This window comes from Lonchura striata, chromosome 3 (genome assembly GCF_046129695.1).
Source record: "Lonchura striata isolate bLonStr1 chromosome 3, bLonStr1.mat, whole genome shotgun sequence".
In the NCBI taxonomy this organism is placed as follows: Eukaryota; Metazoa; Chordata; class Aves; order Passeriformes; family Estrildidae; genus Lonchura; species Lonchura striata.
The window spans coordinates 92,221,096-92,249,026 of record NC_134605.1 but is presented as its reverse complement, the minus strand read 5'-3'; the positions used below and the strand labels follow the sequence as shown (position 1 = coordinate 92,249,026).

Sequence of the window (27,931 nt, the reverse complement as noted above, 5' to 3'; positions counted from 1 at the left end):
CTGGAGAATTCCAAAACTATCATCCAATTCCAGATAATGGGGCAGATTTGTCTCTTCTCCTTTTGCCAAGAATTTTTCCTGATGAGCTTTAATTACCTGGTGTGCAGCAGATGGGCTCTTTTTATTAGTTGGTAGAGAACAGCATTTTAAGCATGAAGTGTTAATAAGCTTGCTGTTAGAGCAAATTGTGTCACATCCCTTTAACATCTCCTTTGCTCTAATTTTCATCCAAAAGGTTTTGTCATCTGAATTACACACAATTGTTGTGTGAACTAAATATAATTGTTCTGCTTTTACATTTTTGCTGTTAAGGAAAGTTTCCTGTCTGACCATAGAGGAGCCATACTCTGGCAGTCACACTCCCACCACCAGAGACTTTCACGGCAGGAGCTGAAGCCCCTTCACAGCAGGCAGCTCCAGTGATCTGACAAGTTCCTGTTTCTCTCCCTGCACACCCCACTCTCACACAGTCAGACCACGTTTTTTCACTCGTTCAACCCCTGCCTTCCCACAGCAGAGTCTCAGGCCTGGATCCTTAACATAATTTAATCATGATGCATCAACAGAGTAACAGCTGGAGCCAGTGCCTCTGAGGGGGGACTCCAAAAAAAGGGAGCCCCAGGGCTTTTATACCCTCACAGGCCAAGCTCTGGACTCTTCCACCAGAGTCTTCAGTTCTTGCCATATCTCTGGTCCCCTGGCTGGGCCACAGGTCCCCATGCCCTTTATTTGCAAAGTTTATTTGCCCAATTTTTGGTCTCCACCACACAAGCTCCACCTGAAGCTCAAGCTGCATCTTGCTCACCTTCTACTGGCACTGAATGGATTCCTCAATATTTACTATATTATTTTTTTCACCAAGAGAGTCTTTCCCCTTATCTATCTTATCTATACCCACTGTTACTTCCATCTTAAATGTATTGTTCAGAAAGCTTATGAGTGCCTCTCCCATAGTGTCAGCAGGAGGCAGGAAAACTCAAAAAGAGAGTAGAATTTCAAGGCTTGAGGCAACTTCTGCCAACAAAATAAGTGTCAAAGAGTCTACTGAAGAATGTGTAAGACTAAGCAGCAAAGAAGGCAAAAGAGAGTGTATTCTCTTACACCAGCACACACTGAAACAAAGTGACTGTTTACTAAGGAGACTGATGAGAGTTTGGACCTTGTAAATATGTTGTATATCTATGTGTGAAAATTGTATGCATATGAAAGCTCGGACATGTGAGGAAATAATGCAAACACTAGACTTCTGACTGCAGCAAACAATCCTGTGCTGACAGTTAGCTCACACTAGTTTTTATTTTACTTTTATTAAATTCTAAATAAAACTATCCAAGAAAATGAGTGGTCTTTCCTTATATTCTATATATATGTTTTATCCTTATATATGCTTTATTCCTTATATTCTGTATATATGCTTTATTGGTTCCCTCAAAAGGTGTATTTTGAGTTCCCATGCCTTTACCTGATAAATGTCTGTGACATTCATCCTGAATATCTAACTCATTGGGAATATTTCAGATCATCAGTGAAGTTGCATTGATTGAAGATTGAATGCAAAGATTGAAGTAGCAATGTCTAAATATGTATTTTAGGGAAGGGACTTCAGTGGATGGCAAAATAGGAACAAAGAAAAGGTCAATATTATTGGCAATATTCTAGGCAGAGTTGATGTTTTAAATTGTTTTAAAGTTGCTCAGAAATGTTTGGGTTTTTTTTTTCACTTGTACATAACTATCAAACAGAGGCAGTTGGGGCTTAAATTTTCTTTTTCAGGCATACTCTTTGGATTTCTTTATTCTTGTTTAATGATATTAAATTGAAGTAATTGTTCATTCATCTCATTCACTTTTGAGAGAGCCACAAATAAAACACAGTCTTTCACAAAAAAAAAAAAAAAAAAAAGAAAAAAAGAAAAAAAAGACACCCTTTCCATGGCAATGTATTAACACCACCTTCAAAACTCGTATTTGTTGCAAAGGTGACCTTTGTGTCAAAGGTGTGCATTTTGCTCTTCCATCATCTACTAAAATTGACCAGATAGGAGTCCTTTGGAAAACAATAATTCAAGATGATTGAAAGAAACAGGTTTAAGCAATACATCTCAAATACATGCCAGATTTAACAAACCCAAAACAGAAGTGTGATGTGGCATAGAATTCTCCACTTCTCATGACCAATGAATATCCAGAGAGCTAGCCTTTCCTTCCACAGTCAATCTACTCTTTTTATTCCAGACACTTCCAGTTCCTTCCTCCCTGAGTGGGAACACAGTGCCTGATTCAAATACAGAGGGAACAAGATCTGGATTTAAATGGCAATAGTCAGACAGTTTGAAAATAATGACAGAATTTCCAAAGAAAGGGAAAAAAATTGAATTAAAAAGAAAGAGTAAGATAGCTAGAAAAAGCCTGAACACTGCATAAACACTGTTCAATGACAGTCACAACTCTGATGTTTTATCAACATTATTTTGGTTTCAAATATGAAACACAGAATCATATGGGCTGCTCTGAACAAAACTGAAATGCACTACATACAGTAAGACAAGAAGCAATGGCTTCTTGAGTAAGAACTGAAAGACTGAAAAATAAGAATAAGAACTGAAATACTCAAAAACAGAAAAAAAAAAAAAATCTAGTAAACCTGACTGAAATTGAGGGCATTATTTGTTTTTTATAACAACAGTGCTGTGGGATTCAAGCTCCGCCACTCCAAAATGTCTCATTCTCCATCAAACTAATCACATCTTACACATTAGCATTTCTCTTTGAGGCCTACACCAGAAATTACAATCATTTATTAAGTGCTTTTGAACTTTCATACTGTAAATTGTGGATTAAATTTTTAGTATATTCCACAGATACAACAGAGTAGTATACAAACAGATGGCACTGCTTCATACTATATTTTTAATCTCAACATAAGTGCTTTTCATTTTAGCCTCTGATGTTCTGGACTGTGGATGCATTTGCAGACTACTGAAAACCAGGTCTGATAGAATTGAGAAAGGAACATGACTTCTCAGTACAAACCAGGTTAACCATATAACTTCAAACACATCAAAGAAAGCTGATATGTCAATAAAAAGTTGCTTCTTGGATAAAATAATATATGCCACACAAAATGCTGGCTTAGAGAAGCCATACTGTTTTGCTGTTGTTAATTTGTTAATTAACTGACTTTATAACTCCTCTAGCAGAAGCATTGATCTTCATAGTTCAGTACAAAAGCATTAAACTAGGGAAGATATGCATATTTTTTTGACATATCTTTTGCTTATGCAGGAGAACCACTTTCATGTTAGAAGTCTGAAGCAAAAAATGCTGTGACAGTGAAGACAGAAATCAAACAAGTGCTTGTATTACCAGAAACTATGTGGACTTTGAGATAAACTTATTTCCTGATGTCATCATGTGTATTAAAACTAATATATGTATTAAAACATCTTGGGTATTAAAATTTAAAACTTTGATATATAAAAAATTGATCTTGTCACTCTTACTAGAGTTCAGATGGCTTGTATGTTAGAAGCATACATATGAGCCAGAGCACCACACCTACAGTCCTTTCTTTTTCAAGTATGCCAATGTAAACCAGAAAACTTAGCCAGATACTTCAGGATTTTTCAGGATTTTTCTTTGCTTTTTTTTTTTTTTTTTTTTTTTTTAAAGTAGCTGAGTAACCTTGTTGCTTGCTTGCTTGTTTGTTTAAGAACAAACAATTTGTTCTATTGATTTCAGTGGCAGAACATATGCTGAATAATCCCCTACCCCTAGCAACTAGTCCTTTCCTGCCAAAAGTCAATGTATTTATTTCCATTTTAATTCCTTCTTTTGTTCGTTCCCATTCCAAAAATATGTCAAGCTCCCAAATTAAAATTATTGAGGAAATTAATATAGAGTGTTGTATAAATTTTTTACTTCCCTTTTTCCAAGTGAAGAAGGAGTAGTGGACACAAACTGTTCTGAAGCTCATAAATTGGCTGACACCAAACAAAACTTCCCTGTTCCAAACACATGACACTGGTCCTTCGTAGTTCTGCTCCCAAGAGCTGCAGGAATGGACACATTCCAGCGTGAAGCCTAACAGACAGTGAGATACTGCACCAACATAGTGAAATTATTTTCCAAAGTGTTTTGTAATGTAGATAACATATTCCAAAAAAAGAAAATAATCAAAGACCTTTTATCAAATTATGAAGATATTCTCCCACAATGAGGATTTAAAAGATCAGGATCTCAACATGTACACAAGTTCAGTATGAGACTCTGCAGAAAATGGAAATCTTGCAGGAGGTGGAAAGTCTCTGGAAAATCTGAATTCACCCACCCACAAATTCTGAATACCTTCATAATTTAAACACATTATTTGAATCTCCACAGATGTAATTTTGCCAGTCTATTTACTGCCCTATCTATATTTTTAACAGAGCTGGATATATAACTTAAGCCAAGGAAATGATATAAAAGTATTAACGTATATATTTATATTTTGCATGAATATTTAGTTTATATAGAATTGTAATTGCTGAAAGCAAGTTGCTTATTTTTAAGCCTTTGACTTTTACAATAACAGAATTGAATGTCAGTTTAGCCTACAGTATAAACATTCCCTTTGAATAATCAGTAGCATTCTATAATTGTATATGAAAATTAGTTAATGGCAGTTTCAGCTTCCTAGCTGGATAACAATTCATTTTAACCATCCATAATTCAATCAGATTACACCTTGTTTTACATATTTTAGTAGAAGCTTTCTTCTGGTTATTTTACAAATTATATATGCAAATTATGTATTAAATAATTGATGAAGCACCTTGTTTTGCTTGTAGCTATAAGAGATGCTTTTCTTCACAAATATATTTAGGCAGTAGTTCTTTTCCCAGCAAGATTTTTGCATAGTATTTTAAAAGATATTTAAACTCCTGCCGTGATGAGAGCTTATTTAGAAACACCAAGTATAATTTAGTAATCTGATTTATGAAGCCATTTATACAATATAGTGAAATAGCATTGTAGAAGAATTTCATTGCATAGGGATACTAATGTTCTCTGAAAATCCCAAACTGTAACTCTTGGGAAACTCTGTAATATTACACTCTAAGATAGGACAAAGTATATCAGTGTAATTAGCCTTCCTATTTTATTAATGCTTTATAAACAGAGGTTAATGCTGCAGTTATTTTTCCTACTGCCCAATTTCATACCATAATACTTAGTAACAAGGGGAAATAGAGTCATTAATCTTTTACTAGGTATGTGGTAAATGGTGTAATGGAATATTAGGTATTATGCATTATTTACAATTATATGTATGCATGTATATAAGTAGGGATACATAGACATATACAACAAGGACATTTTAATTTTAAATATTCCAAGTTCTATCCCTTCACCTCTTGTATAAAAGTGCCAGTGTTTTAAACGTTACTTCCCTCTTTTTTTAACTGAACAATTAACAAGTGCTCAGGTATTTCTGTAAAAACACTTTCTGAAATAAAATTGGATATTGGCAGACAGGCAAGGCCCATCATATCTTAGATACTTAAGCCTTGTGTTTCCTAACCTTGTAAGTACTACATTAGTAAGTTATAAACAATCCTTCCTCGCATTTGAAGACATGCACAATATAAATGCAAATTTGAAAAAATGTTCTCTTTTCAAGCTGTGAGATTTGAACAACTGAAAAATAGCTTTTATGATTGAAAAGGATGGAGAGCTCATGATACTATGTGGACACTTAAAAATGAGAATAATTTCAGTGCCTGTAAATTAACATAACACAATACAACACATAAGCACAGAGTACCTTCCCCTGACAACACTGAAATCTTCCGAGAGAACTCTGACAGAAACTAGTGAGAAAGAGGTACCTTCATATTGATCGTAGAACTCAACAGTCTTCCCCTGAAGAATCTCAATCTTAAATGTATGTATTTCAAAGGCCTCCATTTTCCTCATGAAATAAAGGGTATATCCACTATTGAACACAGAAAACGCTGAAGAGGTGCTCACTAAAGGTCTGAGAAGAGCTACAGATGAAGCCTGTCCCTTTTCACCCTTGTGTTACAATGCTTCATGAAGATACCGGGAAACACCTGTCTTTAAAAGTCTTTAAAATGCAATAGATTTGCAAATGAAAATCCAAATAGGAATTTCTCATTATAAAGGACACAAAGCAGATAACACTATAAAATGCAATGCTACTGAGTTTTCCTTCAAAACAAGTAGTAACATTATGTCTCTTGATATACTGGCATTCTTCTCTTGTCTGCCTTTTTTTTTTTTTTTTTTTTTTTTTTTTTTTTTTTTTTTTCTTTTTGGACCTACAGCAAACTGATTAGCTGAGTGTCAAAACAGGGCAAACACCCCACAGTGCTGACAGTGCTGTTCAAAACAGCTGCAAACAATACTGAGTGCCCCAGAATAAAAGCCCAATAAATGCCAACATTTTCCCATCTGCTTTACTTGTGTTAGCTGGCAGACAGACCAATTAAAAAGAGAGATTTATGTTACATTTATTTCTCCACTGCTTTTAAATTCATTCTTCTTGAAAGAGCACAGGCCTTTGGAATTCTGCAGAACAAATTTACTTTCCAGGAGATTTATTTTTTAAAAAAACTGACAAGGTCTCTCTACTTTATCTTAGTGTTCGTATTTTGTTTCTATCACTATTTTTTAAATACAACTTCATGTAATATTTTAAATATTCAAAGAAAAAATAGACTGAATATTGAGAACACTTAGGCATACAATATCCAAACCTAGGATCTTTTGATATCAACTGCCTGCAATTACTTGGGTAGCTTGTTTTGTATCATGTCTATTGGTAATCAATCCCATCACTGACCCGAAGTTTCTTAAATTAATGCAAGCATGAGATGCTATGTTTAATTAATGCAAACTAATGTAGACTAGAGCATTATTTTAAACAATGAGAGAGATTTGATGTTGTATAGTTGGGATTTTTTAAATTTGAAACTGACAACTATCAGAACAATGAATATTTAACAGTATTTTTATTGTTATTTGATTCTGACACATCATGTAATAAATACCATGTAAGATCCAAATTCAGTAAGAAATGGTTTTTCACATGTGAAGACTCAACACAATACAAGGACAAAAAAAAAACCCAGAATTTTTAGTGGAAATTTTTCTATTACATGTGCATTTTGAAAATAATAATATGGATCTCTTACATAGGTTTTCTGTGATCCTAAAATAATTTTGGAAAAATATACTAAAAACTTATTAAATAATAAAATATTTTTGGGAAAAAATTATAAGATAACTTAAATTTGAATATAATAATGAGAAATTGGTATTTACATCAAGAAAAAATATAAATTTCATTTTTAAAATGTAGTAATTAGCAATAATCTTTCCTTTTATATCTGAAACTTGTCATGACCTTCAGCACTTGTCATATGCTTGTTAAGTTGATTGCACATTGGTTTGCAACTGAGCTATTAATTTATTGATCAAAATATAAAAGTACTTATATAATTTTTTTTTTTTTGCTAAGGTATAAGAACAAAATAGCCAGAAAATTTTGCTATTAAATGCAACTATTTAGTCAAATATTGTCTTTCTTAGGATAATACTATTTCATCAAATGAAGAACGAAATTTGACTAGTCTCCATATTGATTCTGTCAAAGTATATTTAGCAGTAGTCAAACATCAAGAAGATGAAGTTGTCAGTTTATTTAAAATGTGAGGAATGTATTGGTAAGCAACAAATTTTCATCCTAAAATGTTTAACTTTATGTTACAATTTCCTAAGCCATTTTTCTCAGTTACCCAACAACAAAATAAATAATGACTGCTGTCATTCTTTCTTATACAGAATTAGCAATATAATCCCATTTTGGTATTAATCACTTTGGTTTCAAGAGCATGTGCCATTAATTCAACTTAATGTGCTGCAAATAATCAGTACTTAGTCTGTAAACTCACTTGATTTTTGGCTCTACATCACAAAAATAATTGTTGCAAAGTAGCTCTTTTTATCATATTCAGGGTGAAGAACTGTTTATGTAAACTCTGTAACTCAAGTTTCAGAGTATGCATTAATTTTACACTAAAATCGTGATCTTCAAAGTATTTAACATGGGTTTTCCTAGTATTCTAAAATATATTTTCAAATAATACTACAGAAGCCTGAAATTGGTTTTGTGAAGTATAAGTGTTTTTTACTTAGTGAATACTTAACAGAATTCGCACCTCATAAAACACAGTCGTTCACATGCACCATTTTGCACAGTGATATTAGGTCACTCAATATTCAGCAATTACTACAAAATGCTAAGACGGTTCAATATGAATGCCATATTTTTAAAAGAATGGCTCTGTCTGTTAATCTTTGTCACTGTTTCAGACTGTGGACATTCCCTGCAGTTTGCTGTGTCATGCAGCAAGCGACTCGCCACACTGCGTTTTGACATGAGCAAATTCAGGAAATCAGCTCTCCCCGGCACTTCATTCTCACTGCTGCCTTCCCCTCCTAGCAACACTGCACTGGCAGATTTGTACACACCACATGAACCCTATAATCATTTGCAGTTTGCACCTGATATGATGTGTCTCACCTCACTGAACTTCCTTGGCATTTACTGTGAGTTTGATGCATTCCTGTGCTCGGTCCTCCTGCTGGTGAGGAGGTGTGGAAGTGTGAGGCTGCCCTGTGGCTTCAGCAGGAGGGTGAAGGCACTAGGGGCTTCTGAGGAAGTCTGCTCTCCTAACCTTTCTCTGTTTCTGGTCTGCAGAAGACACAAAGATTTGCAGAGGTGCCAATTAGCAGATCTGCAGTTACTGCCCTGCCTTCCCAATATTCTGTGAACTTGTGTCCTGAAGACCTATATCCACTCATTATCCTTTGCACATAGCATGACTAGCAGTAACCGCCTTTTACGTAGAACTTTAAGAGATAAAATACAAGGATCTTCTATTTGACTAAAAAATGAGACCTTTATAAGGACTATGGCTGTCCAATTTTGGTCTGTCCTTGCAGCTTGCTTCATTTGGGCTCTCCTCTTGGATGTACAGGATTCCTGGGCACAAACTCTCTGCTGTAGAGGTAATGCTCAAGATGTTTAGAGATGATAATCACCCTCAAAAGATTTTCTGCACAGAAATGATTCTATGAAAACACTTATACAACAGACAGCAATAAGAACTTTATTTTTATTTAATCAGTCACGATGCAAACTAAAGTCATAGCAGTTTTAGAAAAGACCAAAGCTATTAGGGACACAGAGCCTTCGGGTTTTCATGTTAGAATGAGCGATGACAGCAAGATGGATCTTTGGGAATATAGCATATATATCAGAATGATAACAAAAGGGTAGGCAACTAATCAGATGGACACAAACAGATGTATTTGGATTTGCTTTCCCTAAGCAGTTTCAAAAAATACAACTCTGCCCTTGTTCCTTTGAGAGATCAGCTTCAGATGACCAAGGGTAAATATACTGACTGGATTTGGCCAGTGTTTGTGCCAGCTCAAGCACTTAGAGACATGAAAACTGCCTGTCCCATGTGCCTTTGCCCAGTTTGCCAAGTGTAAGGTATGGATGAACCATATTTTATTTATCTTTTCCACACTTTTCCTATTTCCTTGCATAATTTAATCACAATTCAACTGCATCTGGCTTATTGTTAAAGGGTACTGGCTATCAGAATTATCTGGAAAAACCTAACTTGATATGTTTCTTTTGGGTGCACCAAAGGGTAAAAAACAAAAAAACAAAACAAAATTAACAAAACCACCAAAAAAACCCCACCAACCTAAAACAAACAAACAAACAAAAAAAACTAACTAAAAAAACCCCAAAAAAAACCCAACCCAACCCCATGAAAACAAACAAACAAACAAACAAAAAACCCTAAACCAACTAAAAACACTGCCAAAAATCCCACATAAAACCCAAAGCAAAACAAAAAACAACAGCAAAGCCCTCTTGTTTCCCTCGGGAGTGCTACAATATATAATGAATTTTCTTTCCAATATGGAGGCACCTTCATCTGAAAGCCATGCTTTGCTACCTGACTCTTTATAAAGGATGGCAGATCTGAAAGAAAGCATCCTGGAATCCAGGCAGATGCAAAAGAAGGAGATAGAGCTATGGCTGTACACAACTGAAATACTGAAATATCATTCTGCATTCCACAATGAATTACTAATGATAATGGTATTATCATTGGTAACACTGGTAAGATTTTCTACATAAATCCTAAAAGACTGGTGCCACTGTGAAATGCTTTTTGAACCAGCTGCTGACAGGTTCTGCTTGGGAAGAAGAGCTGTGGGAAAGCTACAGGTCTTGGGATGCACAGGATATGCTCTCACAGCATTTGTCGCGATGATATTTGCATTCCATTTACCCCCCATAATCCAAAAAGCCAAAACTAAGTTTTCTGATTTATAGAGAGAGAATATTAAAAAGATCTAACACATAAAAATAGTGAGAGGTATTGGTATATAATGTACCTTTTAAAAAAATATTCTAATTGGTATCAAATTATAATATCCATTCTTATAATTTCTCTGGAGCCAAATACCCAATTATCTTTTCTGTCTGCATAAGTACAGGTAAGATAAATGGTTAAATACTTAAAGTTTACATCAGAAAGAGCATAAAATTACATTTGAATCCAACTTATTGTATTTTAAAGAATTTTGTATTTTTAAAGAATTATATATGTGAAAGTAATGGTATTAATAAAAATGCACTTCTTAGAATTATACTGGAAAGTCAGACATGATAATAATGTTTTACAAGTCAAAACACAAAGGAAAAAAAGACAATATTCATTTGAGGTAAACAACAGACTGCCGTATAATAATTTCTTCCATAGCCTGTCTCCACTTTCTGTAACTACATGTGGTGTTTGACAGCATGTGCTCTGAGACCATAAGCAGAGATCACACAGCTCCCAGAAGTAACTTATAAATAATGAAATAATCACCCATTCAGATACCGACACCAAAGAGATGGATCAACTTTTTCTGCTGCACTTTGCATAAAAAGTTCTTATCGAGTGCCACACCATCAATGTGCAATATTTAAAGCAGAAAATTGTCATGCCTCTTTTGTTCCAGTGAGCATACCAAAAACTCACTTTGCATTAAACAATTCATGACAGAAACACAGAATAAAAAACATATCCTCTAGACATCAGCTTTCAAGACACTCATTCTCTCTGCACTCACTGATTACACGAGGCAAACACAGCATAGGTTTCGCTTCATTGAGTTCACTGTTACTACATGAGGAATTAATTTATCTGAATACATCTTAGCCATTACATTAACACTTTTAATGAGTTCTGTGTGAATGCTAGCCTAACCTCTGGCTTTTTTGGTTTGGGTTTTTTTTTTGGGGGGGGGGTGCTAAGGAGCTCTCAGCTTTCAAAATTCAAAAATATCCTCTTTTTCTCAGTTCAAGGCTGGCCTAATTAATGGAGAAAGAGGTCTCAGGATATTAGTTCAGAGAATGTGATGCTCAAAAAAACTAACAACCTCATAGTTCCATAGGTAGCATTTTGATTTTAGCTTTACACTTTACACAGGTGTAAAGGGACCAAAAAGATGTCATTCCTGAGTGCACTAAGCATGCAATGACGGGAAGGTGATGTTGTGACCTCCATCTTCTTGAGGAGCTGAGAACTACACCAGTTCTTGACCCCTGCTGTGTAAGACTGGAAAGAGGTGGTCACCAGACAGTGTGGGAGGATGAGGAAAGAATTTAGCTGTGATATTGAATGAGGGAAAGAGAAAAGATCACAAAGTATAAATTTAGATACAGAAAATTCTCAGATACCTTCACTGTCCCCAGTACTGGACTGATGACATCTATATGGCACTGCCTGGATTTCCTAACTTGCCATGTGTCTCTAAATTTTAAATAATCCAATATGCAAAAATACTGCAATATATAAAATGCAGGGGGGTTTCTACATACCATATTTTTCAGAGTTTAGACTACTATATTCTGCTTTCTACCCTCAGCAGAGTATTATCAGTGGGGTTCTGATTCAGTGAAAATTGAAAGCATAATAACCATTTTATGACCATAGCATCGCAACATCTCTCTGATTTGTATATTTACAAGGATTCCAGAAGTTATATGCAGTCATTAAAATGAGGGTATAAACAACTTACAGACAGAATTTTTGTGGTTGCTGTCTTTGCTGGGCAACATCTTGACTCCTCTTGATTTCAGTTCAATTGCTTTTTTTACTGAGAAGACAAGCAAACAAGAGAAAATAATTCATTGTTAAACCTCATTAAAAGGACATACAGCTGTAAAATCATGCACTAAAATAATACAAAGCTATATAGGAAACCTATAGCAGACTGAAATAACTGCAGCTTCTGTGATAGTTCAAATAAATTTTTGGTTTCATTTATTTTTACAGAAACACAATCATGTCCTTTTTAAACAGATATTACCAGGATTAGCAATAATTTGAATTCAAGTTTCTTTATGTTCAAAGAAAAGACCAGTCTGTCCTAATTACAGGTATGGATATCCTGTGTTTGCCATTCTATATAAGAAAATCTTAAACATTAAAAAAAAAAAAATCTTACAGGGAATATATAGAACATTATCTACACATATTCAAAGACTACAAGCTTTCAATGTGATATTCATACCTGCTTTTGTTTGAGTCACTTTTCATCAGTAGACATGTTTTTAGTTCTGTTTCCCAATGAGATTAACAGTGTGTTACATTATTTGGCTCACCTAAACCCTTTTGAATCTACAGGGCAATTTCAACTGAATTAGAAAGAAGGAGAGTAAGAGCTCTCACAGGAGCAAAGTTTTGTGAGAAAGAACAGATGCATCAGAGGTTTAATATGTTTTTTCTCTGTTTAGTCAGCTGAATGGCTGATAAACTCCCAGCCTATCCCTATAAAGTAGTTTGAGCACCATAGGTGGGATCAGGAGCCAAGTAGGAAGAGACATAGCAGTATATAGCATATAGCAGTGCAGCCATACATTAAGGAAGACAGAGAGTAGAATTTTATTTGTAATGGTAAGATAAAATGATAGAAATATAGGACACCTTCACAGGATATAATTAGTTTTGTGGGAAAGTTGAGCAGTGGAAAGGATGTAGAAAATAATTGTGGAACAAGCATGAACAATTCAAAACTATTGTGTCTAAAAACAATAGAAACTGCAAAATAGCTGATGACTGACTCTGCATTAGAATGCTAATGACAACATGAAGATGCATTTCAGTTACTAAAAATTACAAAAACCTGTAATCCTTCTCTGATTCATATTAAATACTTTTTTTCCTAGACCTTGCAGAGACTAATAATCTCAAAGTTCACTTATTTATCCAAGATACAAACAGAAAAAAAAATTCAACTCAAATATCTCGAGGTCAGGATTGAAGGCACTTGAGATGGCATTCCATGTTTGGACTCAGGTGTTTATTATTTCTTATCAGCAAAACAGTCTCACAACCATGATTTCAGCAGATTTTCATTAGCAAGGCACAAAATGGCTAACTAACCCTGGTTACAAGGTCATTTAAAACTAAACTATCCAATTAAGAAAGGACACCTACATTATTTTACCTTTTAACCCAATAACAGATCCCCCGAAGCCCACAATGCGGACTTTTCTGTTCAATCAAAAAACATCACCCAAACCCATGAAGAAGAAGGAAGAAGGTAAAGAAGAACAACCTGTCTCCACCCTAAAACCTCCACCTTGCTTCATATCTATTTCATATTCTAAAACCCCAAACTCTAAGTCTTCCACCCTGTGATATTACATGCTTCTAACCAGCTACATAACCCAGTAATTCCAGTACTATAAATCAATTTTTAAAGTCTTCTCCACAGCCTCAGGTCAAATGCAGTGTTCTCTTGTGGGTCTGTGCCTTTCAGCACAGAAAGTCTAAAATTCTCATCCAGGATTCCAAACTCAAACATTTCTTCTATGGCAGTAATTAGTGGCTCACAGTAAATAAATTCATACTACAGAACGTAAGTTATACTTTTTGTCATTACATGGTATACATTTTATAATTACTACAATATACACTGATCTGTATGTAAATATTTCTAAGAAGTGAAGTGGTAGAAAGCAAGTTATCTTTAAATATTGCCTTAAAAATCATTATTCCATTGTATTTATCTCTGTACTGTAACATCAGAGTAAAGGTGGTTTTTCTTGACTATTGAAATTGAGCATGTACTGCAGAAAGTACATTCTGTGCTATGTGCAAGGGCAGTCATTCATGCCTAAACACAGAAAACAGGTGTTCAAATGATGAAAGATGATTGAAACACAATTGTAGTTGAATAGTATGAAATGGTTATGATAGCAGTGTGATAGTTCCTTCTAAGGCAGGAACTGTACATCATACAGAGACATCAGTGCAAACAATATTATCCTCAAGGCCTTTTGGAAGGGCAAACTTCATGGATATGGTTTTATTTGGATTAGTTTCCAGACTTAGGTATGAGAATCTTCATCAAGAGCCAACTTATGTTCAGTTTTTCTGGCTGTTTAACAAGTCTGTTACAATTATTCCATATTTAATGGAAAATGAAAAACAGTTATTGCAGAGAATACTTGGAATATTGTCTGGAGTTGTGGCCCCTCTGCCAGCATGATTTTCTTAATTTATTAATATCTGTATTATGTAAAACATGTGAGCAGTCCTTTGATGATTCAGAACCTATATTTCTTACATGGATGAGTAATAAAACCATTGAGTTTTTAGGCAATGGACAGAAAAAAGAACTATATTCCCCTTCTTCTCTTTGTGCTGTGGCACTATTTTAGAGTAAAAATTACAATCATCACTCAAATTCCTTGTGACACTTCACTCTTAAGGGTGTTTGTTATATATATTTGAAGCACACTTCATGTGAATGAGGAAAAATTATACTCATGAGCTTTATTTGAAATAAGGAGACCACAAATTGAAACAAGATGTTTTGACTTGATATATGAAAAACTTTTTGACTGTCATGCACTGAAACAGGTCCTGAAATTTCTATCCTTGGATTTTTTCAGATGTCAAGAAAAATGTATTCTGTATCTTACTGAAAGGACATTAGGGAAGGGATGCACAAAACTTAAGATCAGTCCTCTAAATATATGTTTTATAAAGAGAAATAGCTCACTCAAGGGAGATTGATTAATCCCCTTCTAAGATAGACACAATGAATCCTACTCTGGAGATGCCTTTTTCTCTCCATGAAACATAACAGAAACATACAATACTTGCTGAAGCTAGATCCCTACATTTTAGACAGTAAACATTAGGTGGAACAAGTCTTCATGCCTGGAAAACTTTAACAGCCAAATGTATTTATCTGGAAGACATATGAATCCAAGATATTAAATAGGATAGTTTGAGATATAAAAAGCAAATTTTGCCTGTTTTACACTTGAGTGTGTAAGTTTTTGCATGTGCCCTATATGGTGTTTCATTGTAGTTTTAAAAGGTAGTAGGCAAGTATGGTCCATGAAATAAAAACTATTCAACATCTGAAAAAGAAGCAGAGACTACTGCACACTGTGGTTCGAGTGAACCGTTCAACTCCTCCTATAAATAAAATAAATACTCTAAATTGGATGTTTTATAACACTTTAATTCCCATTTGAATAACTTCTGAGACACTTCTCTGTAACTTACCCATTTCACCTTCATAAGAAAGATTTCCCTGATTTCAAAGATAATTTTCCAGGACAAAAAGTGGAATGGGTTTACATTAATAATGTCAGAATTGAACAACACTTTCAATCTTTAAAGTGATTACTTTTAAAAATCTGCATAGCCTTCTTCTGGATTCACTTAAACATTCAGTAAGCTTACTGAATTAGCTCATTTCACCTTTTCTGTTCATCATCTTAGCTTCAAGAGTCTTTTGGAGATGAGTTACTTATTCAGGGAGCAGGGCAGAGAGCTGAGTGCTGGAAGTCCGCAACAACCTTATCAGACTACTGGAAAGCATCAGTGGTATTCCTTTTTGGCTTTTTTTTTTTTTTTTTTTTTTGCTACAGCTGAAATAAACTAAGCCATGGAAGGAATATATGCTTGGTCTTATCTGAATGGATCATGAAAATAAAACTTTCAGGTTGCAAATCGTCATTCAAATCTACTGTGATTTTCATGCAGCTCTTAGTTTCTGACATATTTGAACATGTGTGAAGAAAATGCATTTTACCCCAAACTTCGGTAGCATAATATGTTTTTTCCCAATTACTCAAATATATGAGTATCTTGCTGATTTTTCTTCCTGCATGAAATAACCTCCAACACCTCAAATACTGGCTACCACTCAAAGCTAAAATATTCTGACATCATCTGTTGGTGCTTCCTCAAGCTGCTCTGCTGCTACTCTGCTGAGTTCAGCTCTTGGCTGCCCTTCACTGCAGATATTTCCTAAGTACAGATATTTGAAGGTGAAGAGAACAGTATATTGTCCAGTATCTGATGATCACAAGAAGCACCTTTCCTGTCCAGATTGAAGCTCTATGTCACTATAAGGAATACATCTAGATATATTTGAATGATTCTCTGGTTTTGTTATAGTACAGGAAGACCCCAATATTTTCAGTATTTTTTATGTATGATACATGTGTTTTACAAAGACTTTAAATATTTTAAATATTTTGCAGAGTTCAGTAAAAATGTGATGTGTTTGCAAGAACATTCATAAGATTATTCTTGAAAGAACTTAGCAAATTTATCTCAGTACAGTGAAGAATTCATCAATTTCTTTTTGCTTTAGTTTCACTGTTCTGATTTTCTTCAATCTGAAGAATCCTGTTGTAAAACAAAGTATTTTCTTAATTCAGATTGAAGAATCCACTTCAGTGCTCTGTTTGCTTGGTCCTGGTGTCTAATCTTTCCATTCACCCCCACCCCCAAAGACATTATTATGGGAATAGTACCAGTACCTTAGGCCCTGGAATAAATACAATTTCACATTTGGCAGCGTCAATGTTCTCTCCAGATTATACTTGTGAATGAAGCATTTCTTTCTTATTACTCAAAGTCATGTGGGATCAGTTCATTATCTGTTTCTAGGTTTTCTTCTGCTTCACTATGGCCTGTTGTATTATGAATTCTTTCTAAATGTTTAGTATTTATGAGGAAAAGAAAAAAACAATCTTTCTCAAACTTACTATTCACTTCAGTTTATAAAGGGAATTCTATAATAATTTTACTGATAAAACAAGATCCCACATTCAATAACCTGGAAGCATCCCAAGAAGCTTTTCCACTCAGTTGCCCACCTGACTTTTTGCAGAAGCATCACAGCCTTCCATAGGATCTCTATTTTAAACCAACTCATTGGAATAGTCCATCCCTTTTCTCTTTCTCTATTCCTTGCCTGAAGTGTATTCCATCTAATACACTTTCACAGTGTTTCTGTCACTAACAGCTTTCAAAATCTTCCCTACTAATCGGTATCATAACTCTGGAGAGCTTCACAGCAGGCACAAATGTTTCTCCTATATAGCTACCTGTAAAAGATGTAGGTTCATGATCAGTTGGCTTCCTTGTTCCATCAATTCAACAAAGTACTGCCTGTCACTATCAGACCTTCCACCTGCTCCCTGTGCTGGAAATCTCTGCATGCAGTACTAGTGAAAAAATGGCATCAAGATAAATTGGTGTCACAATAGATTTTTTCACAAATCTTTCTCATTCTATTTGTATAAGCTGACACAGGTTCTGTAGATTTAAAAAGAAGCACAGCCATTTGTTTTCCATTAACCTTCTCTATGTCTCCTAGCTGGCCCCTTGCCCTGATGGACAGCCTTAGCTACTTTGTGCTTTCAATGTATGATATATCATAATAAAACCAGTCCAACGAGCATCGTCTCCAATGACTGCAGGTATTCTCCATAGTTCTGGAAAATTGTATCAATATCATTTAGTCCATGAGTATACAGAACACACTAGGTAGTAGTGTGTAGGAACTGTCTCTAAAAATAAATCATAAAATGAGAACCATTCAGTTCCTTGTCTGAATGCCACTTCTACCACAGTTTTTTTGAATACTCTTGGTTTCTGGGGAGATAGCACCATGCCAAACAATGGCTGAAGTCTGAATGGCTGTTACTAATTTGGCATCTTCTTAGTGCTGATATCATGAGACAGCTATGTCTGAGCCTTTTTAGCAACATTTTACTAGACACTTAAGAAGGAAGCATTACTGTGGCAGTACTAGACTACATAAGTTGTTCTGTTAACCACAGAAAAGAATACTCAAGAAAGATGGTGGATTATCTCCTTGTTGATGTTTTCATATCAAGACTGGTTTACTCTCTTGATAACAAAATTTAACAAAATATAAATTTTTGTCTAAGGACCATTTAAAGGAAAAGTCTACTCAGCATCACTTAAGAGCTAGAAAATGACAGGTTTTTCTGGCTCTTGATGTTATCAATCACTTTTACTAACTTTCTTTCTAAATTTCCTCTAAATAACAATTCTAAATTAAATCCCTGACTAAAAGTACCATGCATCAAAGAATCACTGCAAATTCTTTTCACTTATTTAAAACATAATTTCTAGGATTTTAAAGAATATATAGAAAGGACAGGCATTTATAGGAAGACTTTGTGAATTATGAAAATTCATTGAAAGAACTAAAATTGCAAGTTGATTTATATTATTTCAGTCATGGTTTCCCATCAGCATACATTTATTTCATCAGCCTCTATTATATTCATTGTTTGACATCAAGATTATCTTTTTGTTAAATCCTGAATTACTGAATGTAGTTAAACACAATAGATAGATAACTTCTGGAACATAATTGTCAAAATACCTAATACCTTCTTGAACCTCTCTGAATACTTGCCAAAAATAGAATACTTTATTTGAAATGCTCTGCAACAGAGGCCCGAGTTTCTGCAAAAGTAAAAAAAAGTAAACATAGCCATTAATCATGTTTTGCTTTGGAAACTTTCTTATTCTGTTCTATGTCTAGGAATTTTGAATGAAATATTTAACTTAAGCAGATCAGTTTTAGCTGCAAAGCTAAAGGTTTTGTGGGGTTCTTTCCTCCTAAAAAGAAAACAAAAAAAAAATTAGAAAACCCTTCTATTGTTCTGGCAATAAGCAAAAGCTAAACAGGCATATTGCACATGCTGTAGATAGGCAAAAAAGCAGGGGATTCTTTACGACATTTTTTTAAATCATTCTGTGTATACTGACAAGCTTTGTTTCTGGGAAGTGCCAGGTTTTCATCTCTTAGTTAATCTGTTAAGGATAATTCACCTCTGGAGAATTTACACATTTATGAAGCACTGGCACGCTCTGCAACTCCCACTGAATATGCAAGGGGAATTCATGTATTAGCATAGCTGAGTGTAGAGGACTTAAAAAAACCCCAAAAACTGAATGACTGAAACATCTTTCCCCCTATGGCAATGACACCAAGGAGCCAGGCAGAGCAAGAATTGCATCCAGTGATATATACTGTGAGAGTTCATTTCCATGAGACCAGTATTGCTATATGGTAGATATGAAGAAGACAAGTCAGAGCATATTACTGCAATGTAATTTTTTTTTCTGGTGGTTTTCAAAGCCATTCAACACAATGCATCCTTTTGAATAGAAACTCTGAAACTACAAAAAAATATTCCACGGGTAAACACAGAGAAATTGGGACATAAATATTTTTTTGATGAAATCAACATCAAAATACAAAATAATCAAAATACAAAAAAATTACAAACTATGTGTGGAGAGAAAAAAACAGCAAATACCAAAACAAACCCTTCATTCTATACCTAATTAATTATAATTTTTTTTAATTTTTCTGTAAACTTCTACTATAATCTGATGGAAAATGTGACAATAAATATGACTCAAAAGGAAATACAAACATCAATAATTTGGATTCACTTTTTACAATGCAATATTTTATTTATAAATTCAGGTTGCCAAGTTTTTTAAAACTATATTTACTTGATGCATTAAGATGTGCTATTCTAGTACAGTGCTAATTTTTTTTATACCAGTGAGCTGGTTTTCTTGGCCATGTTAAAAATGGGGCACTAACTATTTCTAAAAATGCAAGCTACAAAGATCTGAAAAATTGCTGAACAAATTAATTATGCATAGTTTTATATCCAATTGGTAGTTCCAATATTTTAATGAAATAAATTATAATAATTCTGTTTACCTGATCAAAGATTAAACAAAGAAAAGAAAATGAAATTGACTGCTTGTTAGTATTAGTTTTGGCTGACTGGAAAAGGCCAAGTTACAGCAATAATATATCTGTGATATGATAATGATAAACATGAAGTTAATTTGATATGAGGAGGAAAGAGAATCCCTATGCTAACTATATAAAAAGTCTGATAATCAGAATTCTTACTAGGCAAAGAAAAAAAGTTTCTCATACCATTGTTGCTCAAAGAAGCATTATGCTGCCTCCCATACTGACTTGCTTTCAAAAAGCCAGTGACACTGTTAGATGTGCTAGTTTAGTATGGGGATTTAACACCAGATGGAAATGAAACTCCAAATAAGCCTCTCCCCTTCCCCTCACCCTTTCCAGTAAGAGAAGGATTAAGACAGAGACTACGACTGAGATAACAAAAAGAAAAAAAAGCCATGGAATAAGGAACACACAGTAACAGCAACAATATCAGTGACAACAGTATATGACCACAAAGACTGTGGCTGCCAGGTGCCAACCGTATCAGTCATTCCTCCACCTCACCAGGACAAATGAGACAAAATTTATTGAGATAAGGGCAGTAAAGTATCACTTGCCAGTTATTGTCATGGGCAAAACAGCCTCAACTCTCACATAATCTCACTCCTTTCTCTGGCTGCTATTTGTGGGAACCCCAGGCTTACTCTGGGGTCCCATGTGGTGGTGAAATTTCTCCTCCAACCCGTGCTTCCCGTGCTTCCCGTGTGCAGGCTCTTGCTGTTCGGTCTCAAGGCAGTTTATTGTTGGTTATCTAAAAGATTGTCTTCTTGGGCTGTGGCTGCTTACCACTATGAATTTTCATCCTATGGGTCTTGAAATGTTTCTCCTATGTTTTAGCACAGTTTATATTTCTGATAAGATAGATAATTATGTAATTCATAAGCTGTCATGTAATTCAGAAAAAATACAGCAAAATTTATAAACCTGCAATTCATAAGAATTATATAAATTAAGAAAGGAAATTTCTGTAATTGTAAGAATTTGAATTTGCAAAAGATACTTCCACATGTCATTCCAGGTATATTCTACATCAAGGAAGTTCACAGTTATACCCAATATCTGATATATTATGCAGATCAAAAGAGACACATGTGAAATAATGATCTCCCAGATATTTCCCAAAAGTTTTAACTATTTTGAGAGTATTTTTCTAAAGATAAAATATATTAAAGAAGAACAAAAACTATTTTCCAGGGTATGTTACATCATCACAAACTTCCCCCTTGTTATTCTGTTTTCTGGTGCATCAGCAGGACAAATCACAATGTTTTTGTGGACCCCAATTAACAGACTTAACATAAGCAGTTAATTTGCATTCATAGTACCCAGTAGTGGTATTATATATGCATCCTTGGTTAACTTGGGAAAAAATAAGTTTTAAGTGCAAAGGATCACATACTTATGCTGAGTTACCAAAATGAAATGAAATTTCTGATTTTTTTTTCTGAAATATTTAAAATATTTTTAAAACTAAAAGAACTGTGTATATTAAATGCTTTCGTTGCACATGCATGCCATAGTCACCAGAAACATACGGTTGTTGCAATGTATTTGTAATTGCAAAAATGACCAGAGGTCCCACAGTTTCAGGAAAAAACACAAGCATCTAAATTTCTAAAGGATTTGATGTTGTGGCGGGTAAAAGGGTCAAAACAGTGTATGTATGTACAAAATTTAAAAGCACAGATAAATTAAGAAGCTTTTTTATTTTCAATATAATTACCAAGTCTTTCATCTTGAGTAATGATTTCTAAAGTAAAAAAAATCAATAAAATTGCATTTTAAAAAGTGTCTACATGAACATAAGTAGAAATGACAGGAACATTGACATCCTCTTGTCTTCTTTTGAAGTTGTATATGCAAATATATGCAGGAGCCTGAAATATAGTCTGTACTATACTGTGGTTGAGTCACATTTCCAAACGATGAATGTAAGATTTTGAATAGTGAAGAAAGACAATGTTAAGATAGAAGCCTGCCTTTCTGTGGAATTGACTTCCTGCAAGTTGCATTTCAGGCATGTTTTTAAAGCAAAGATCAGATTGGCTGCAATGAAATTTATTATGAAGAAAGTGAGCAAGCAGATACATATTTAGAGCAGACTGCACTGTGAAACATACATACTTCTTTCAAAAGTAAATCCCTAGAGACATCTGATCACACAAAGAAAACAGATATTCAACATAAGAGTGATAGTAACATAGTAATAAAGAGCCAGCTTTTTACTGTGACTGTGATATTTAAACATAATTATCAAATTCCACCCCCACTTTAGTGATGCTTAAAGGTAAATGTCTTTCTAGGCGTGCTTTTATAGGTTTCCTACCTTGAAACTGAGCATTAAATCCCTTCCGTCGGTGATTGCTATCAGACGTAAAATGGAGTCGTAACCAGTTCTTACTGCTGATAACTGGAGAAGGTAGATTCATACCACTCAGCCTGGAAAAAGAAAACAAATCTAATATTAAAAAAATTCATGTGTACACTATTTAAAAGAGAAATGCCCCCCAAACCTCAAAATATATTAGATCACAATGATTCACTGTCAATCTCAATGTATTACTAGTTAAGTAAATATTATGCTGAGAGAAATATGAGGGTTTTTTTTTTCCTCATTGAATCTATCCATTTTATTATTAAAACTTGTATTTCTGAACTATTTTTTCATGAATTAAAGAAGAAAACCAGTCTTGTGAGAGTGTGTGTACATAAGGGTAGGTGTGCATGCACGTGTCAAAACATTCAGCAGAAAATAAGGCTATTCAGTTATGACAAGGTCTGATCATCTGACTCCCTGCTGTGGTTGTTACTTCACAGGAAGTCAAATCTCAAGTATTAAGAAGGGTTAAATAAGTGTTATGGGTTATGGACACTATCTAATTTTTAGTTTGGGTGGTAAGTTATAGGTACACAACTATGCTAGTAGAACTGATTTTTTGTATATTAAATCCAATCCACATTTAATAAAAAAACCAGAGAAGTCTAAGTGCAACAGTGGATGTGATTTTACCTTTTTTTTTTCTTTATTTTATTTTTATTTTTTTATTTTTCACTGAATAACTCTGGAGAACTACACAAAATTAAGTTTATCCTTTTCAAAAATGTTGATTACTTAAAACAAAAGTCAAACTGATTAATATCAGAAATTCTCTGCTGGCAAACACTGCATCTTAGAAGAAATAATGAGAAATAATTAAACAAACCCAGCTATTTTTCTTCTAAATCTGAAGGCAACCAGGCTGCTGCAGGATCAGAGACAGCAGAGGAAACTTTCTGTTGTTCATTGTGAGCCTCAGAAAAACTTTTTCCTGTTATACTACTTCAAGTGATGTTTTAATTTCTATTCTTATTGCATCATTTACTCACACAGACACTAATCTACTGTTTGTGCAAGTAATAAGATATTCTGTTTCCATGCAGGCCATATATAGAAGCAGAACATCCTTTGAAGTCTATTGCATTACCAAGAGATTGCGATATGCTTTATCAAAATTATTGCTAACGGGATTGCCACTGAAATATTTTTTCTCTTTACAGTAGTTATTGTTTTACTCAAATTCAGGTATAACAAAACTGTTTTGCATTTAATTAAGAGAACTAATCTAGAGAGGTGTAATTTTGTTTTTGAATTTGGATCTGTTAGTAAAATAATTATTGCTTTTTTCTGAAGTAATAAACCAAATCTTGTTTTTTCTCTGCCTACTTCTTTAACCATGAGTTGTTATACTGGATGCTGCAAATAAATACCTCAATTTGCATTGTACTTTATTACTGCTTGGGACAAGAATTACTTCAAATAATTGTGTATAGTTTTGGGTGACCATTTTTCACCCTATCTTAAAGACATAGGAAGACCTTAGCAAATCTTAGCTTGCTAAGTACTCTTAGAAGCTCTCCTGAGAATAGTTCAGGGGAACTGGATATGTACCTGGGAAGCTCAGTGAGACTGACAGAGCTGTTTCTAGGTGAGTCAGGAAAACTAATGACTAATAGTAATACAGAAAGCGCTCACTGTAAAGTAAAAAAAAACTAATAAACATCTAAAGTCTTGATGGACCACAAAGAGTTTACCGGAGAATTTTATATCAAATACTTATGTCAGTGTGGGCCCAAGAAAATAGCATGAATGAAACACAGAATTGATGAGTGTAAAAAGGATGAAAGAAAGGAAAACACAGATGAGTAAGGAAGTAAGTCCAAGAATAAGTTTTACCATGACATTGTCAATTTCAATGATTCAGGTATTTTCACCTGAGTAGTCTAAAAATGCAACATTTTTTTAATTTGCTATTTATTTGCTAAACATTAATAAATGAAAGCATGCAATGAAAGTTCCTCTTCAAAATTAAATAGCCCAACATGAAATAAAATACTATGTTCCATAATTGTTTTATGTGGCATTACTGAGGAGTTATTAAATTCATTAATCTCATTACTAATTTCATTGTACTCTAAAGTAACACTGTCCAGTAAACATTTTAAATGTATGTTTCATATGGAATGATTATTAACAAAATAAAAATAAGAAGACTACTTTGCCTGTGATAATGAATTTTGAAAATTTCATGTAGTCATAATAGAATGTTTTGAACCTGACAAAATATACCTTATTCACTTTGTTTCCTTCCCATGGCACTTATTAACAGTTACATTAGAACAGGTTGACAAATTATTTAAAACTAAATTAGGATAACAATATGAAATTCTTGATGGCCTTAGCTTTTCTTTTTCCCTTAAATAAAAAAAGTTTTAAGTGATAAGGCCCCAGTGGCTGCCAGGCAGGGGAGGGGAGGCCATCTGAGTCCTGGCCTGGCTGCGGAGATCCTGGCCCATCACCAGTGCAGCCCCCAAAAAAGCTAGAGGCAGCTCTGCAGCCCATGCAGAAAGCAGCCCCTGAGCTGGAATTGAATGCAGCTGGAGCCAGAAAACAGCCATGCAGCCAGAGCACCACCACCGTTCTGGCCCAGGCCCCCTGAGATTCTGACACAGCCCCCCAGTGCAGCCTGAAAACCCATCACCATGAGTGCTCCAGCTACCACCCGGCAGAAATCACATATGGACCATATGCAGGCCTTGCAAGATTAACTCTTTCAGCTCTGTGAAACGCCCCAAAACAGATGAGACTTGCAGATACCAATCCTCTCTCGAGTGAGAGAAAAGGACAGAGTGAAGACATGTAAAGAAATAAGAAGAAGTCAAATCCCAGATGGGAGGGGAATGAGGAGATGCCTTAATCTTAGGCTGAAATTCTTCTAATAAGTCCATGGTGATGGACTGTAATACACTAGAATATCCCTTTAATGAAAAAAGCATGGGAGGATGGAGTGTAGACATGAGCAAAAGTGTCCATACTGAGGCAAGCAGAATTTGATCTAGCTGTGATTCAAATGAGAAGGTGGAACAGAGACAGATAAGAGTGATGAAGACCCTTTACCTCCAGGGAAAGAAGAAGATCTCTGTTCCCAAAGATGATGATTTCAAAGATTGAAAAAGAGAACTTTTACTTTTGAACTTTTACTTTTACTTTTTACTTTAGTACCCCGTAAGTTAAACATGGCCCATGAACATAGCTGTGGGAAGGCTGGAAAAGATTGGAGGGACTTCATGATTGCAGATTTCCAGGCAGCTGCTATTCGTGGAAATTAAAAGCCATGACAGAACTGTTTCTTATGGAAATGTCTCCATGGCATGGCAATAGAGACTTCTCTCCATAAGAGAAATGATGAAAGACTATTCTAAAGTGGTAAAATGACTGAAAATACCAAATTTGTCTCTTTATGTTGTCAGTAGGAAAACAAAAGAAAAGTTGGGAGGAAGAGAAGTGTTCTGAATGTTTATCCTGATTTCTCTTTTTTTTTTTTTTTCTTTTGGTTCTGTTAATAAAGTTTTCTTTTTACTCTTCAAAGTTTGAGCCTGGTTTGCTCCTTCTCCTAAGCCTTGTCTCACAGCAGAAAATGAATAAATAATTTTAGTAGGGGCACTGGTGTTTAACCAGTACTAGACCCACTACAATTTCTTTAACCTTCAGTTATTGTAAATTGCTAGTAGAGGATTAAGAGATAACAAAATACAATGCAAAAAGCAGATGTATGAATTAATGGCCAGTAACCATTGACCTTATTATACCTGTTCTGGAAAAACTCACTTAAATTATATGAAAATAATATCCAGGGCAGTTTTGTTAGGTACATCAAAGTATTCAGCAGGGGATTTTTAAGTACATCAGGTATCTACTGTATTTCTGTATTGAGAAAGGCTGTTCTGTAGTGCTCTATAATATTTTTTAATTTGTGGCTGCTGCTGTAAGATTTTAAAAAATAATAAAATGAATATACAAATATAATTAATTGAAAAATATTTTTCCATTCCATGCAATTAATTTAATTTCACTACTTTAGTAACTGTTCTCCATTATATATATTATAATGGATGAATTGTTCTGGTTTTTGTTTTAATGAGAGTCTTCAAATATCCCATTTGGCTGTGTTATAAAATAACTAATGAAAAACAGTAATCCAGGGTAACAAACTTGATTTAAAAAGTCTTTGGAAGTAATATTTCATTATTTTTTTCCTTTGACTTTCATTTGCAGAAATTACAATGTCTGTTCTGACTAAGAAAAACCTCCACAGATTTCTGCATTTAAACCTCAGTCCAAATGTAGGGATGTTTAGCAACAGTCTCTAAAAGATGACTTGAGAATATTTTAAAGAGCTCCTTTAGACTATGCCTTTCTTCAGTGACTATTGTGAATGAGTTTAGGATCAATCTAGCTGACATCTTAGATAACAAATAAGGAAAATAATTGTTTCTTTATCTTCTTTATGATTATTATTAATCTCTTAGACCATAAATCAATGAAATCTTGTTATCTTACAACAGATATAAACTATATCTGGTAAAACAAAAAAAACCCACTGATTTCCAGTTGCAGACTGGAGGGAAAAGGAGCTGCTAATAGACAGAATTGCAGGTCTTCCAGGGATAAATCTGTACACAGCTTACTTCAGTTTCTTGGAAACAAAACGAAACAAACAAAAAAATCCTGAGAAAACTACCACCACCAGAAAAAAATTTTCATTAATTTCCTTTAAAAAACTTTATGAGACTTCAACCAGATCTGGCCATGAACAGGGAGCACCTCTCCTGTGAAGACCGCTGAGAGAGCTGGGCTTTTTCAGCCCAGAGAAGAGAAGGTCCCAAAACACCTTGAAGAGGGCCTAAGAAAGATGAGGTCAAACTTTTTAGCTGGGCCTGTTGCAATTGGACAAGGGGTAATGGTTTTAAGGTGAAGGAGGGTTAATTTAGATTAGATATAAGTTATTTAAAATAAGGGTGGTGAAGCACTGACACAGGTGTGCAGAGAAGTGGTGGATGCCCCATTCCTAGAAACATTCAAGAGAAAATTGGATGGGACTTTAAGCAACTTAATCAAGTTGAAGATGTCCCTGCTCATTGTGGAGGCGTTACGCTAGATGTACTTTGAAGGTCCCTTCCGACTCAAAGTACTGTATTTGAAAAAAAACATCTAACAAACAAATAAATAAACCCCAAACTCTAAAACTATACATTGAAACTGAATTTAATTGGTGCATCTGTTCAATATTTTCCTACTTTAGCTTTCCATTATCTGATAATCACATTATTTATCTTTTAACTCTTTTATTTTTGAAACTTGCTGGGTGAAAGAGTATTCATCT

The 27,931-nt window shown here is 34.5% G+C and overlaps 1 protein-coding gene across 4 annotated transcripts in view; it reads right to left on the bottom strand.

The window, feature by feature from the left end:
• Positions 1–27,931, bottom strand: part of CSMD1 (CUB and Sushi multiple domains 1) — a 1,051,796-nt gene that overhangs the window by 358,054 nt on the left and 665,811 nt on the right. For all 4 annotated transcript variants that reach the window (XM_021551131.2, XM_031504428.2, XM_021551132.2 and 1 more), the window contains 2 exons: positions 22,558–22,670; positions 12,168–12,245 (listed from right to left, as the gene is read on the bottom strand). In XM_021551131.2, coding sequence (XP_021406806.2) covers positions 12,168–12,245; positions 22,558–22,670 — 191 coding nt within the window. The remainder of the gene's footprint in view (positions 1–12,167; positions 12,246–22,557; positions 22,671–27,931) is intronic.